This window comes from Crassostrea angulata, chromosome 6, assembly GCF_025612915.1.
Source record: "Crassostrea angulata isolate pt1a10 chromosome 6, ASM2561291v2, whole genome shotgun sequence".
Taxonomy (NCBI): domain Eukaryota; kingdom Metazoa; phylum Mollusca; class Bivalvia; order Ostreida; family Ostreidae; genus Magallana; species Magallana angulata.
Window position 1 is genome coordinate 13190275 of NC_069116.1, and position 17290 is coordinate 13207564.

Here is a 17290-nt window from a genome sequence, read left to right on the forward strand (position 1 = left end):
TTATTTGACATTTATTTGAAATTAAAAGTCAACATCAGAGTTAAAAAACAGGTAACAAGAAACAATAAGATGAAAACACTCTTTATGTACAATAGTACATACCGGTATATCTAAGGATGGATGTCCCTTCAACTAGTTCTTTATAGGAATAAAGAATAGGAACTATTAAATAAATGATCGTTTCACAGAAAAATGAATGTGTCATACAATAGTATTTACACATTTGATTTTGAGATGAAACTAAAACTACAGGAAAATTATGTCAGCTCTCATATTATTTCAAACCAGAAATAATAAAAATTACGTTTGCATGCGGCCAGGTGAGCGCAAAATCTTAGAACTATTCCTTAACTATTTTGCATTGATCAGATTGATGAAGAAAATCATAACGCACATTTCACATATATCATCAAAGTTAATTTACATGTAATATGCAACATAAACATTTGAATAAAAAGTTGGTTTTAACTCTGTTGTTCTCTTCACAATTTGTTTCATATCAAAAGATAGCAAAAGTGTTAAGACTTCACCAGCACCTAACATCGTACAATATACTACTAATCACAGCTAGAAGTAAAGGTATAAACAACACTGGACTGAGAGAGCTGGTGATTCCTCCATTGTTCATGTCTGGCAGTGGTCCATTGCAGAAATCTGTTTTACACATTGTCAAGCAGACCACAACTTTCCCGCTTCCTGGTCGAAATGCACATGTTGTCTGGTTGTCAGAAACAATTGTTCGATCTGGAAAATCCGTCAGTGAGAATATTTTTCCATCCGTGCATCCTCTTACGAAGGAAAATAGCTGCCCAGTCCCTGAAAATCATATTAGAAAGAATGTAAGGCAAATTCAGTTGAAACGGTTGTACTTGTAAGCCTGTATCTGTTTCAGCATTGAATGCTTATTTTTGGATATTGTCGGTTCTGAAACACACCAGGCCTTTGCAGATAGATTGAATACCGCGCGTTAGCTCCAGAAACTTTGTCGAAAATTTTCCTTTCTTATTAACGAATATATATAATTTAACGATTTTTGAAAAAAATAAATACATGCCAAATCGGTTATGTAAGTTGAACGTTCCATTTAATCACACCATATAACCATATAATAAATCTATTCAAAACGTTTACTTATGCTCCTAAGCCGTGATCAGGTTTGACGTGTTATTGAAAATGGAACGTCACATATTTCCAATGCAAATATAATGAGAACTAGACACGATCTCGTTGCGAGCAACGAGGAGGTCTTCCGTCCGATTTTTAGAAGGTGAAATGACGTCATCGACTTTAATTATCGACAACAAAACATGATATGGAAATAGGGGCGAAGAACTAATGCTTTCCTGTAATGCTCTTTATAAGTTCTTTTACGTTGCTTTTTCAAATAGAAAAAATTTTTCCAATTGAAATAGAAAAGATTAAACTATTTTACCTCTGGCCCCTAATATCCCTAGTTAGGTAACGCATGAGAAAATCATTATATTGTTGGGATATATAAACGTATTATACATAAAGTCTGTCCCAAGATATTTTTGCCACACATTTTCTCAAATTATTCGATATTTGTAAATATCTCTTGATTCAGACGAGGTTCATTCGATAGTATGAAAAAATCCAAAGATTTCCCTTTTGTAACGTCCCCTCTAGCTTGTCAGGTTTCAATACACGGCTAAAAAAAGAATGTCTACGGGGATTTTGCATTGCATCGGCCATTATAAAGCCCGGATGAAAACGTTGAAAAATTGTGCTAGATATTCCGTGAGACTTCCGAATTGAGAAAAGATGTAAACATTCCCCATTATAAATCTCCGTAGGAAATCTGTTTTTGATCCTGTGAATGTTTACGAAGGAAAAATAGTAATTTCTGAATGAAGTTTGACCCCCTAAAAAACGTTAATACCTAATTACGTAACACATGATAAAATCAATAGATTTCTTGGATACATAACAGTTGAGATCGACACAAAATTTAAAATTTTGATTAATTCATGTGATTTTGAATGACCATAGTTGTGAATGGAATTGTAGATCATTTTGGAGAATAAGCGGGTATTGAACATAATTAATGCACATGATCATGCACATGACAAATAAAGTGTCTTACACATGTAAATCTTAATGTAAAAGTTGCTTGGTCCAATTTTCAATAAAATAATTGTATGCTTTTAAACGATGGTTATGCTAAGTATGTGTGCATTAATGTACGTTGCAGTAGTTTTCCCGGTCAATTAAGCCATATTTAAATAAAAAAAATTATGTACATGTTGAAACTCGTTGAATCCGGATGTTGTGTATTACGGCATGCTGCCCAATTCGGCGACATTATTCAGCCCCTTGACATTTTCCCATCATTTTTGTTTTAAAAAAATTGTGCAATCCCGATCCTGTCTATTCTGTAAACCGGCGAAATGAAAAAAACATACTGCTTATAATTAGTGAGAGTTATCTCCCGTAGTCCGTTTACTTATCGATCGGTCGGCCTTCTGCGAGATATTTTAAATGCTCAATTATCGACCAATTTTACTGTCGTTGCTATTGATTTAAATAACTGTAAATATAGATCCAAACTAGCAACTCATTTCAGTTAATACCGTAAAGTCTTGTTATGAATTGCAAAAATTAGATAATTAGATTATAATTCACCCCATTTTTTCAGGCCGTGATTCAGGATACTGTGAGAGTAAGACTGCCGATATTGTCTGTTATCCCCGTTGTATGGCTACACGTACAGAGTTGCATATTATTCAAGATCTGTCAAAATGCTATTTTTTTTAAAATAAAATTCTCATTATATTAATATTCATCCATTGTTTCCCTGTATCATAACAGTTCTCGCCATCAGGTGTTTCAGCCACCTGTTGACTTGTTAATGTTTTGTTTAACAATTTACGGTTAAGCATGCACTTTACAGGTAGATCGGATGTTTGAAAAATTATCAATAACGATGATTTGATTCAAAAAGTATTTCCATCGTATGTATTCCGTTATGGATTTATTGTTTCAAAAAAATAATTTAAAATGAAAATTGGTACCGTGTAGATAAGATCGATGAAATCTAATATATTTCAGAACAATTGAAAATTTTACAAGAATACACGATCAGGAGCTACTGCATTAAATACTAAAATTAATTTCAAACAATGTCCTCTAAACCGGATGTTGCCTAATCCGGCCATTTTTTTTTCAGAACCACCCTCCGCCGGATTAGACAATTTTTGGTGTATATCCACAAAATAATCGACATAAAAGGGTTTTGCGTCATTTCAGTTAGTACCGTAAAGTCTTGTTATGAATTGCAAAAATTGGATAATTAGATTATAGTTCACCCCATTTTCTCAGGCCGTGATTCAGGATACTGTGAGAGTAAGACTGCCGATATTGTTTGTTATTCCCGTTGTATGGCTACACACACAGAGTTGCATATTATTCTGTCAAAATGCTCAATTTTTTTAAATAAAATTCTCATTTTATTAATATTTATCCATTGTTTCCCCGCATCATAACAGTTCTCGCCATCGGGTGTTTCAGCCACCTGTTGACTTGTTAATGTTTTGTTTAACAATTTACGGTTAAGCATGCACTTTTCAGGTAGATTGGATGTTTGAAAAATTATCAATAACAATGATTTGATTTAAAAAGTATTTCAATCGTATGTATTCCGTTATGGATTTATTGTTTCAAAAAAAAATTTTTTAAATGAAAATTGGTACCGTATAAATAAGATCGATGAAATCTAAAATATTTCAGAACAATTTAAATTTTTACAAGAATACACGATCAGGACCTACTTCGTTAAATACTTAAATCAATTTGCAACAATGTCTTCTAAACGGGATGTTGCCTTATCCGGTCATTTTTTTTCAGAACTACCCTCCGCCGGATTAGACAATTTTTGGTGTATATCCACAAAATAATCGACATAAAAGGGTTTTGCGTTATTTCGCCTCGTGTTTAAACTGGCCCCTTACGTTGAAGCTAACATGATTGTATTACGACTTTGACATCTGTCTTTTTTATATAATCTATTATAACATATGAAATATACAGCATGACTATTTAAACAAAAATAAAGCAGTGTACATTTGTTCATTAATAGGTTTTATGTTTACATTGTTTATAATCATTGCAAAACATGCAGGATGAATAAACACAATCACTCGAAGGATGAAACCCAACGGTTTCCTTTTTTAAACATTCCAATGATGTATTTTGAGGGGGTTTTTGTATGCCCAAAATTTATTTTTATTTACTTTGAATATTTCTAACGTTGAAGGGAGAGCAATTCCGTGTAAATACATCTATAACTTTGTAAGATCATTCATTTGGTTTGCAAGGAAAATTATTTGATACTGTAATGGCCGACAAATCGGAACATGCAGCTTAAAGAAATTTCTCAACATTTTATACCTCGAAACGTTATTTCAAATCAGGCACCAAACAATAAAGGGAAATGGAAATATTCGGCGGATATAAACGTTAAAGTATTCTTATGATAAAAAATTGTATTTTTGGCAAACATAGATTAATCATTTTTTATCTCCTACAAGATATAATCGCACCTGTGTTTTGTATCCATCTCTTTTTAACTCTTTTTAGCCAAACCTGTCAAAATTCGTGGTCGTTTCACCGTCTTGTTGTAAACCCCGCTGAAATGATTACAATCGATTCGCTGTTGAACGAAAGACTCGACTAGAAAAACTTGCTGCATGGGCCGTCTAACATTATTAATTTTAATGATGAATTCAGAAACTTATAGATTTCAAAAAGTGTCATTTTTTGTTAAGTTACAGGAACATTGTCATTCATGCACATAAATTTGTACAAAATAAGTTATATGTTATTCAACCAGTGTTTGAAATTTAAGACCGTTCTTGAAATATTTGGGAAAGAAATTTTAGGGGTCATCCTTTCATCTTTTTATCGGGCCCGTGTAACAAAATTTGAGCCATTTCCGAATAACTGTGTGCACAAAAATCGTATATTAAAAGAATGCAGGTAACGGGAGCTTTTAACAGGGGAGCAGGGAGTGCTTTAAAATTCATATTGACATGTATTAATTTACCGTGTAAAATTATCAATCATAGGCATTAGATAACTGCTATTGCCTGGTTGGCGAATTTGATTTGCCTATTGACTCCATGACATCTACAATTTCGCTTAGTTAAACGATAACATTTTTAAAAAAAACATGTATAAGCATGTACTCCAATCAGGTGTTGTACTTTACAGAACGTTTAAAAAATTACGCGATTGCCGAGCGCTTCTTTTTTGGGAAAAATAGTCCTAATCAGACAGCAAATACATAATACAGCATACAGACGGTTTTATTAATATATATATATAATTTATGTATTAACTATTTAAGTGTGCTTGAATATGCAAATTTTAAAGCCAATTCGATTTGTATTAGATAATTAATCTACTAAGTAGTATTTTTAACCATGTGTTCTCTACTCGATTTTTAACTATCCGAATACAATCAAAATATTTACAATGAATGCACATGTACATAAACTTTTTATAACTCACATATTCTTTCAGAATCAAAAATAAAAATAAAATTTGATTAATAATAAATTAATAAAATCAGCAATGAGTATGCTTTTTAATGAATCTGACCACCATTGAGAAGAGGTTATTATACCAATATTGTGACCCTTATTATTTTACGGCCTGAATGTAAATAATTTTTCAACTTCTATAAAATGGTTAGTTTTATCGTGCCCGCACCTACCGCAAGCATGTAAAATTGTACTTCTTAAGCTGCCTTATCTCAAACGCTTTTTAAATATATTTCAACTTTTACTTACTACATCCTGCTTAACTCTCTCTCTCTCTCAACTCATAAAAAATTCTAATACTTTGTTAGACAAATGAAGAATCACATTATCATAGATTACAGATACTTATGTGAATATCGCCAATATTTTGTTGAAATTGGTAGTGTAATGCATTTAATTCTCAGCAGCAAAATGTCACAAATAGAAACAGGTGAATTCATTTACATTTCAAATCGTACGACTGTAAAACGTATTATATTAATTGATGGCAGATTTTTTCCTTTATTTTACGAACTATGATTTAAATCAATGGTTTGATGCATCGTTAACCGATATCATTGGAAATGAAAATAACAACGAATCAAAGAGCATTGAAATGTGTGATAACGTATAAACACGAGAAGCATGTGTCCTACAGCGAATCGGCTGTCCACTAGCGCGGCTTCTCCTTGGCCCGTGTGATGAAAATGTACACTCAACGTGGTGGGTTTGAAATGTTTGCAGTTTGATAACTAAATTTTATTTTCCAACAATAAAACTATTTCATGACATAGACAAGATCACAAAGAACGCCCCTTGTTCAATGACAGTCATACAATCTTTTTTTTTTTTATTACGAGAGCAAAAAAGCAATACTTCGTAGGTAATGGTATAATCTTTGTCCATTCACTCTTTAATATCGTTTAAATCTGAATTCTTTGTGTTTGCAGCAAAATAAATAAACCCGTGTGTGTATTACAGTAAGGCGCATATCTTGTGTATTGGATAACGGTAGACCGCTCGCTAGTCCAGCCGCTACCCATTTCCTCGGCCGCGGGCAAGGATCGGATACGTATAATTGTTTACATACATGAAGCTCGGAAAACAGCTAGCTAGATTTTAAATGCGACTCAAATACATTGCATAGAAGTAATTCTTTTACCCATAATGTGTTTCCACTGAAAGGAATTAAAATGTTTCAACACTTTCCGAATGCAAGCTAGTACACTGTCTATGGTAGTAGGTAAAGGTATAATCTTTTTTTATTTACTATTAAAATCACTAAAATCGGAAGTTTTGTGTTTGCAGCTACATATAAAAATTCATGTGTGCATTACTGCAAGACACAAATCTTGTGTATTTGATAACGGCAGACCCGCTCGCTAGTCCAGTCGTGACCTACTTCCTCGGCTGCGGGCAAGGGTGGATACGTAAATGTTCACATACACAGCTCGGAATACAGCTAGATTTAAAATGCGACTCAAATGAATTGCATAGAAACAGTTCTTTCATCCATAATGTGTTTCTCTAGAAAATAACTAAAATGTTTAAACACTTTCCGTATATAAACTGGTATCATTTATGTCAGTTATACGCACAAATACCCCGTTTACTTGCCAAATAAAACACAAATACATGGTAACAAGTCTGGCTTTTTACACTCATATTACGCAATACCCGAACAAAATAGTATTGTTACGACATTAATAAGATCTTAATGAACAACTTTTGCAGCGACAGCCATATTGAAATCTTAACCAATTTTGAGTTATAAAGTGAAAACTTTGAAGGGTTCTAGGCCCTTAATTTGAGGGGCCAGCCCCTTTTTCTAGATGTCAAAGAAAAGATCTTGTAAATATAATTTTTTTTTCTTCTACATGTCTTAACAAAATATTTGTGAGAAAAAAGATAATCTAAGAAAACCAGGCAAAATCACAACACTTTTTTAATCTCATTTTTCGAGCCCTACCGAGCTTTAGCGCCTTTTGTGCCTGAAAGTGATTAATGCCTTATTACATATCTACAATCTTTTGTCTATCATTCCTGAAAATTTGAACTAAATATCTTTTATAGTTTTTCATAACTCTCTTGGACAAGCCGTCCCTCTGAAAATCAAGAAAACGTCGATATTTCAAAAACGGAAATGACGTCATCAACCAAAAAAATTTCCGATCAAGTTTAAATTAATATCAATAAGATCTGAAAATTTTATCAAAATTGATCAAAGAGTTTCTGAGTAATCGCTGACACAAAATCGGTAAGAAAAAAAAAGGAGAAGAATGAGAAAAAAAAACCGAAGAAAAACAATAAGGTCTTCCGTTGGAAACGGAAGACCTTAAATATACATGGAGTGTAAATATATCCTCTAGCCAGTCTTGGAATCTACAGTAAAGGTTGGGTGGCAGAATATAGTCATTGTGAAAGAAGTTAAAAACACTTCAATCTATTAGATAAACAAATAAATATTATCAATGATCAAGTTTCCAAATAACATCTTTAGGATAGGCAGTACAATTACAGCCGCATTTTTTAAAGTTGTCAACCAACGTTTTACACTAAATTACTAGATTTAGGAACAGTTATTCATATCTGAAACACAGCTAACACTTATTAAGTTGGTATAATGTAATATTGTATGGCTTATTTAACAAAAAAAATATTACAAATGGAAAATGGCATTTTGTACTATTTATAGAATTATGAAAGATTTTTATGGTTTCTAAGTGGCAAACGAATAAATATTGCAAAATCGTTAAAGAGAGATTTGTCTGTCACTAAGATAGAAGGCATGTTTATCTCTAGTAGAATTTCCGCATTTTTTTTTAAAATTCAATAATTGATTTTAGTAGAATAAAATGTTAACCGAACAACAACAAAAAAATAATGACATATTTGAAATATATTTATACATATCAGGAGATATTAATCTATTTGAAACTCAATCTAAGTCTTCCACATTAAAGCCACCACCAGTCAGTCAGGTAACAATCATGCATGAACGATAGGACACAAACCTGCTTCTCTGATGTTCTCTATTAGACAATGCTCTCCCCAAGCACTCACGCAGTTTTTAAGATAAGTAAATTTGCTATTGTAGTCTGTGTTTTCCACCTCTGTCATGTTCAGTAACCGTGTTCGATCTGCGAGCATCCCCTGAACGTCATGCTTGCACATCCCCCCGGCTTTAGCGTCTGAACACTGGTAGCAAATGGTTGCATCTGTGAAAATTAAAGTGACCACTTTGTCAACCCGTTGTGTCAGTGTAAACACATATCAAATTTAATATTTAGGATATATTGTATATACAATAAAATTCATATAAAATTTCAAACACACAATCATTACAGCTACTCTCAGTTACTACGCATCCATAAATTAACAATAAAAACATATCACGCCATATTTTGACTTTTGAAAAAATTATCATTTTCATACGAACACGAAATGTTACTGTCGTTATCAAACAAAATATTGATAAATTTATAAATGTACGTAGGACCGATGTGACTATTATCTTTTGGTCTAAATCAATAAATACACCTTTAACAATGGAGTCTCAAAAGTGTTCCAATAGTTTTTAATACAAAATTTGATAACTTAGTAGTGGCTGTCTTTTTCAGTGAAGAATAAATAACTATACCTGATATGAAGATGGATGACAAAAGAAACAATGAAAGCACAATCATCGTGAATTTACATGTACATCTACACGGAAGTAAAAGTTTTCTTTTGAGGAAACCCGAAAAAAATGTTCGATCACAACGATTCCAGATAATCAGTTCGATCAGGAATTCATTCCTAAGTCAACACGATAACTCAGCTGTACTCATTGAAATTGTTATCTCTTATCACAAAACACACCAAGATATTGCAACGTTGAAATCTGCGTTCAAATAAGAGATAAAATAAAATTTGTCAATTTCAGTGAGACAATTTAAGTGTGCTTGATTTAAACTTTAACAAGTAAAAGTAAGAATTCACAACTTTCATTCATGCTTATAATATAAATCAAAAGACCTATAAAGACATTTGACAACTGACATTATTTTAGGAATAATGAAGCATTTCAATGCAAAGAAAGACAACTCGTTCTAAGCGCCGATAAAAACAGTGGCAGGATTCGTGTTAAAAAATCCAGATCTGAATAATTATGCAATTGTGTTGGTATTTGAGTATGAATGTTTGTAATTTTGATCGTATAACCTATAAAACCGGGCTTTAAACACTCTACAGTAGATTTCTACTTTAGCACATTTGCTGCTGTAAATTGCTGTTCGTTATTTACATTTAAAAAACTTCTATGACGTCACCCATTGTATTTAGTCAACGTTTATTTTCACTATTCAACCAGCAGGTGTTGGATATATAAATATCCAACTGATAGGAGTTGGATATTTTTAATATCCAACCGTCAATCAGTTGGATATTCAAATATCCAACAGGGCATTAAACAAAGAAAACTGAAAAAATGTTGAAACGTGTATTTCTAACATAAATCCAAATTTATAAAACAGAATTTTGTCATCCATAAATGTATATCCGATAAGCCACGAATTTTTTTGCAGAAATATCTCCTTTTCTTAATTTTGATAGATTCGGGATCACATATAAATCACTTTCATAAACTTTTAGACTTCCTCTTTGAACCTTGAACCATATCACTCCTTCTAATTAGTTTAACAACATAGGAAATATTGTCGCACTATGACTTCATAAGACTCCTATCAATCTGTTAGATAAATCATCGTCTGTTAATTGACGTCAAAATTCGGATTTTTCCTTTCTCCTTCCAAGTTTAAAATATCATGCATTCAAACGGTATCCATGTCATTCCAGGAACTGTGGATCTCTTTATACATTGTACAAGTGTGTACTTTGCGTTAAAAAATTCATCTTCTAAATCTATGTCTGCTCAGTACAGTGGTATGGTTTTCTATAACATGCGCACATGTTCACTCGTCCATGATAAAAAAGGTGTGTTTGGTTAGGCTATTGTGTATGGTATTGCTGGAATTATACTTTTGTATGACATCACAGTTGGATATATGAATGGGTCAATGCTTCTTAGAGGCTCAAATGGGGGAATTTTTTTAAGTAAGATAAATAACTCAATAGTGTTGAATAGTTTAGAGAAAACATCCCCTCCTCGGGCCTTCGGCCCTCGGAGGAAATGTTTTCTCTAAACTATTCAACACCATCTCGTTATTTATCCATTACGTAACAAGTCACTATAATACTCCCATCTTTAGTCTCTGGATTTGTAACTCCGCTTTTGAAATAGCAATAGATGCCATTTTACAAAAAAAACGACAAATGTAAAGTCTACAAGTTTGTCGAATTTTGACCTTACCATATATGGAAACAGCTATGTGGCTAGCTGCAGGAAAAGGCATGCCGTAACCGCCGGATATCATAAGATTATCCCTGGATAAAAACATTTTTTACGAAGTATGATCTATCGGAAAAATAAATTATGAGCTCGGTGTACATTATATGAAAAGAATGTACAGAAAAGAGGCTAGGGAAGAATTTGATTGACATCAGATATCTTCTTAGATCTGGAAAATTTTACATGTAAACATTAAGCCAAGTTGTTTTGGATATTGATTTGAGTGATTGTTAATGTTGTCAAAAATTAGTGTCAGTGGGATTTACACACTGAGAAAAGTGTTATAATGTAGGTTAATATCAATATACTTGATCAGTGCTTACTTTATCAATTCAAGTAACATTCAAGGGGGGGGGGGGGGCGGTGGGGGGTGGTAGTAAATCTATTACTCAAATTACAATATCAGTATTAATATTCCAATCGTTTCCAGGTACATTTAGGAACAATTATGTTGGCTACGAGAAAAAGTGGGGAGGGGGGCTGATGCTTTGTGGCTTATGGTAATGTCTGGCTAAGCCCCCACCCCCGGTTCCGACGCCTATGTATAGCTATAGCTGGTGAATGAAATTTGATCACAGAGACTTAACTCTTTTAGAGTAGGTATACAACACATACGATTTATAACTTACTAGTATCTTATTTTCGATTTAATAAAACCTCAGAGCTGCCAGAAACTTTTAACCAAATGCATCTTAAACAACCAAATTTTTAAAGAAAAGTAATTTATGGATGTTTAAATCAAACAGACTTTGTAAATAGTACATATATGTGTATATATTTGCAGAAATTTTTCAAAAATTATCTCAGAACAACTCAACTGCCTTATGAAGATTGTTGAGTCACGTTTTGTCCGCCGTCACATCATGCCCACCGTCACAAAATGACAGCCTTTTTTTTCGAGAAAAAAAATTGTCATGTTATGTCCGCCGTCACGAAATGTCTGCCTTTATTTCAAGATTATTGTCACGTTATGTCCGCTGCCACAAAATATCCACCGTTTTATTAAAAATATTGTTACCTTCTTGTCCGCCTATTAGCAATGTCCGCAAAAAGTATGTTTTGTATATTTACGTTTATGCATAAGTGCATGTTCAAAATTTTTATTTCTACATAATGTTTATCAAGAATTTTGAACGGTTTATGTAGATTTATTGAATACCGCTGAAAATTTCGCATTTTTTTTTAATTCTGCAATTTATCAAAGTATAATCATTTTATTATTTATATCAACCTATCAATTAATCTAACGCAATATTCAGTAAGAAAAACAAAATACGTAATACCTATAATAATGTGTTTTAATTGTAGGGATGACTTATTTTTATTATTTATTGAACATTACGGTAAAATTAAAAAGTACGCCAACACGTTGCTATGTTTGGTGTACACATATATAGAAGTATCTTTTCGAATAATTGTTTATTGTCTACTCGGAGCAGCGACTGTTGACTCTCTTGCTTATTGACATCAGGAAGATGATCGTTCTAGCCTCGTTGAAGTGGATTTCGTCTTGAAAGTAATGACGAGGGAATTTCACGTCTATTCTTATGTAGGTTCTGCCCAATTTATAAAAAAGGATTGACTGTCCTCTGTTTGGCGTCAAATTCCTATCGTCGAGAGGTTTCCGGAATTTTCCTCTAGCTATAGAGACAATCTCTGAGAAGAAAAGTTTGGGTTGACGTGAACTCAAAGCACAAATCTTCAGGAGGAAAAGCCTTGTCAGACAATCAATGACTGTGGGCGGCTCGGTTTCACGGGAAACGTTGTTCCCCCTAAGCCAACGACAACGATGTCCGAGTTGTATCACAACATCTTGGAGATACGTGTATACGTATTAAAAATCCGAGAACTATTCTTCAATAATTTTTGCATTTATCAGATTGTTGAAGAAAATCAAAATGCTTTATCCACACATATCATCAAAGTTGATTTTCTTGAAATATCTGCTTGTAATACGTTGCATAAACATTTGAATAAAACGTTGGTTCTCTTTTTTTGTTTCATATCATTTGATAACAAATTAGATTTGGGGCCTCATCAGTACCAAAAATCATACAATATTCTAGTTATGTAATGTTTTGTGCTTGATTTTAACGTCAAAAAGTAAAAGAAGGAATTGCAACTTTCATTCATTCTGATAATCATTCATAGACCTATAAAGAAATATAACATAATTGTAGAATTGGAATGCCAAAAAAAAGACAACTCACAGCCCTACTGAAAACAGTGTCATGTAATATAATTGTGCATCCGTGGCACATTAATGCAAAATTTTATTATTTTCTATATCAAGAATTTTAATTCAAATCTGTCCAACTTAAAATTGGCCCGATGAAAAACGTAATGAGATCAAAGAAATGCCATTTATTACAATACAATTTACAGCTGTATATAAGTCAGTGGCTAATTCTTTACAAATATTCCACTAATTAAAAAGTAAAAAATGTTTTTGATACAAATGATATACACGTTTGAAAGAAAACACCAAACAATGATACTTGTCAAACTACAAGCTATTTTTAAAAAATATTAATTAACCCATATTATTTACTGTTATATCGCTATAGCATATTGTCCTTTACAAAATTTCTGAATATTGGGCATCAAAATTTTTATAAGACAATGAATTGCTGTAAAGTACAATATCAAAAACAAAAGCACAACAAAACAAAATAATACACAAGTATAAATTTCTCAGTAAGAAAATATGAATCTATCACAAAAGAGGTGATTTACAAAATAAAAAACAGAACATAGATGAATGATGAAAAAAGACAATCACAAAATTAACGTTAAACATTCTTCGTCACAAACCATCTAGCTTAAAAAATAGCAAAAGTACAAAAATACACAAATAGACGTAGTTAGTCGGCTAAAGTAAAAATAATAGAACAAAGGCAACAAAAGGGGACACTTTTTAAAAAGTTATTTTCCATAAAAACTTGTTTTTTTATTGAAATCAAAAATATTTTTTTTGATAGTAAATATTTCATCGGGTAACTCAAGTTGTTCGAGTTGTAGAACATTTCTTTTGAACTTTGTGTTCCTATTAAAGTCGTAGACTTTTTCATTGTAGCAGACCGTATTGTCAAACGGGTCATGAAGTCGACTACGCACCTCTCGAAGAATATTCTTTTTTCTGGAAGAGACTTTCACGAAATGCCTGACTCTGGTGAATGCTTTAACAATTCTATGCTTTGCAAATTTTTTACGAATGTTTTCCAAGTCAAGAAATATCACATTTCGGTATCGGTCCTTTTCAAACAATTTCCACATGATTTCAAATTCCCTGATCACAGAGACAGTCGTCGTTTCATTTCCATCTATGTCTTGGAAATTTTCCATGGAGTCTTTCTCCGTCAAAATCACGATGTAAGCAATACTCTGTTTAATGGCATTTGCTCTCTCGGAGAGTATATTGTCACCCGGTAATGAATCACGCATTGGCAAGTAAACTTTGTACCCTTCTGATTCTAGATAAGGCAGTAGGGACGTAATTACCCATTTTCTTTGTATCCTGTCCTCTTCGTCCAAGGAAATATAGACGTCGAAATCACATTTCTTTCTATTTGGACGCGTCTTTGTGAAGAATTTTCTTGTCAGAATAAGCATCTCGGGATAGAAACAACAATAAGTAAGTGTTAAAAGTATTAACAAAACAGCCAGCACACAAATTGCAATCATGACAATGAATAGGGTTTGATCTATTGGTTCTTTGCATCCAAAGTCATCTGTTGTTAACAATTCTAAATTCTTGTTGAAGTTTGAACATATGTATTTTGTAGTAGAGTTTGTATTCTGAAAGTGTGTCCATAAATATAGCCATTTAGAGGAACAAACACATTCTACAAGAACCCGACCTAGATTGATTTTCAATGGATCTTTGGAAAACAGTTCGGACGGTAAACTCTGAAGGTTGTGATCTTGTAAATCTAAAACGACATTGTTCGGTAAAGAACTGATGGCCTGGCCGTCCATGTGCATGATTCCTGATACCTGCATGTAAGAAACTTTTTCCATGTAACTTTTCTTTTCTAGAGAAGATATCTTATTCTCTCCAAAAATAATAGAATACTTATTTGCCCAAGGTAGAGTCTCGGGAAAATGTGTAATGTGGCTTTCAGTGCAGTTAATTACAGTATGGTATTTACTGGGTTGCTCATAACAATGACATTTGGGAGGACAGTTGCTGGCAACATCACAAGTCATGTCATCCAAATGATTATCATAGATGTCCTTAAGGGTGTAGTTACGCAAAGATTCTGGTTCCGAACATATCATGGTTCCCTCGTCTGTACCAGAGAAGAATTTTTTTATGGCTGTCAAGTCCTTCAAAAGGTATTTTACGAAAATACAATCACATGTTAAACTAAGATTGAGAACTAAAACCTTAAAATGAATTTTTTCGTAGAATTCTTGTGTAGATGAAATTCAACTTGAAGTAAAGTTCGGAAGCTGTTTAACCATGCTATTCTCCAAGTTCACTGAACCAAAGTCCCCATATAATGCATCGGGTGCAACTGTAAAGTTATTTAAATTTACAAAATTTTGAACTGATGAATGAGAGAGATCAATGTCACAGAACATTCGACCTTCAAGAAAAATATTTGTCACATCTAGATCTCGGATGTCAATATGGGACAACTGCATAGAAAATGGTGAGGAACCATCATACCTTCGGAATGCATTTGGATCAAGTACACGAATTGGGTTGAATGAAAGATCAACCTTCCTTAAAAATATATTGTCTACGAAAGTAGTGTTTCGTATCTCCATAAGCTGATTTTTGCTAAGGATGAGAACCTCTAAATAAGGTATGCAACCCAAATTTGGAATTGTCCCAATAGAGTTAGAGTGCAAATTAATGTGTACGATCTTTTCAAAATTGCACAAGTTGTTTGGAAATGTTCTCATGCGACCATTCGTATGTATCAATTGAAGCACAGAGTCGGAGAAAGGCTTACGTGGCTTTATCAGTGTATTGTCCCCAAATGCATTTCTGTATTCAACGTGCAGTAGAAGTGTGCTTTCCAGTCCTATCTCCCAGGGCGACTTTACACCGCAGACACAGCATTCCTCGTCAACCTGACACGGAGTAACGCTACAGTCTCTGCAGTGTTCAGCACAATATGCATTACGTGTCCCATTCACAGAAGGGGTCCATTTAAAGTATTGGCAATGCAGTGTATCAAAACAAACCAGTAGGATAAGAATCCAAAAATACAAACTCGCCATTTGAGGTCAATGAAGAAGATATGCCTGTAAAATAAATAGCAGTATTGGTTTAGATAGAGAAAGGCTGAAAAAACTTAATACAAACATGAAAATTACGGTATGGTATAAACTCAGGGGACACTTTCAATTTGTTTGGATATAACAGTTCACTCCAATGAGTGAAATTTTCTAAAATTATCAAAATTATTTGTCTTAACTTTAAAGAAACATTACAACATTACACATTTTAACATGCTTACCGAATAGAGTTTAAACTTACTCTGCTGAAGTGGAGAGAATATTCTTTTAAATGCTACAACAATTGACGATTCCGTGATTAAATCGGCTCGAATTATCCAGTGTAAAAACCAATTTCAATATTTGATTAACATACGACCAATACAATTGACTGATCGAAAAAGGGAATTTCCCAAATCTTTTCTGTATTATTTGAACATTTGCTAATCCTAAATGCAAGTCTCTACCGATAAATAGACGTTTGAAATTTAAACTTTTGTGTTATTAAGAATCAGTTATTGCTTTTGTAATAATTTGCCTCCACCAATGAATACACGTCTGGCATTTAAAAAATAAAAACAATATCAATAACAATGCATAATCATTACTAGATTTAGAACTAGATTGAGAACAATGTTAATTGCATGTATAAGAATTAATTTAAATTTCTTGTTGAAAGAGAAACATGCAGAATAAGGATCCTTTACTGTTTGATAACCTTGAAGGTCGAACAAGGTTAACCTTTTACTTCCTTCTTTGCAATCGAGGACGTTTCAATATCATATCGTGTGTGAAGAGGAACTTCGTTTTTTTTTCTTTGCTTGCATTCATTAATTAGATGCTATTTTCAATTTTTTGAGTCGATCCACGAAATTCAATTAAATTGAAGAAATAAAATGGAGTCATGAGACAAAAGTCTCAATATGGAAGGTCCTTTGTCCAAGTTACGATTGCTGAAACTAACCCCCCCCCCCCTCTAAAATTACAAAAGAAATTATGCCTCTTACTTAGACATCGCAGAAAAATAAACAAAGGATCGAGAACACGGATTGAAACCATGACACCCAAACACCGAAGTAAAGAAAGGGATTTCTTGTCAGAAAAAATGTATTCAGGATGTTATAATGTG

The 17290-nt window shown here is 33.0% G+C and overlaps 2 protein-coding genes across 2 annotated transcripts; both read right to left on the reverse strand.

Moving 5' to 3' along the window:
• Positions 1-391: 391 nt before the first annotated feature.
• Positions 392-9361, reverse strand: LOC128188500 (uncharacterized). Its single transcript, XM_052859593.1, has 3 exons — positions 9181-9361; positions 8555-8758; positions 392-816 (listed from the first exon to the last, which is right to left on the reverse strand). Exons 1-3 carry the CDS (start codon positions 9224-9226, stop codon positions 527-529), a joined length of 540 nt encoding a protein of 179 aa, XP_052715553.1. The 5' UTR covers positions 9227-9361; the 3' UTR covers positions 392-526.
• A 2848-nt stretch (positions 9362-12209) lies between these two features.
• On the reverse strand, positions 12210-17131 carry LOC128189967 (protein toll-like). Its single transcript, XM_052861812.1, has 2 exons — positions 16404-17131; positions 12210-16188 (listed from the first exon to the last, which is right to left on the reverse strand). Exon 2 carries the CDS (start codon positions 15208-15210, stop codon positions 13855-13857), a length of 1356 nt encoding a protein of 451 aa, XP_052717772.1. The 5' UTR covers positions 15211-16188; positions 16404-17131; the 3' UTR covers positions 12210-13854.
• Between the last annotated feature and the right edge of the window lie 159 nt (positions 17132-17290).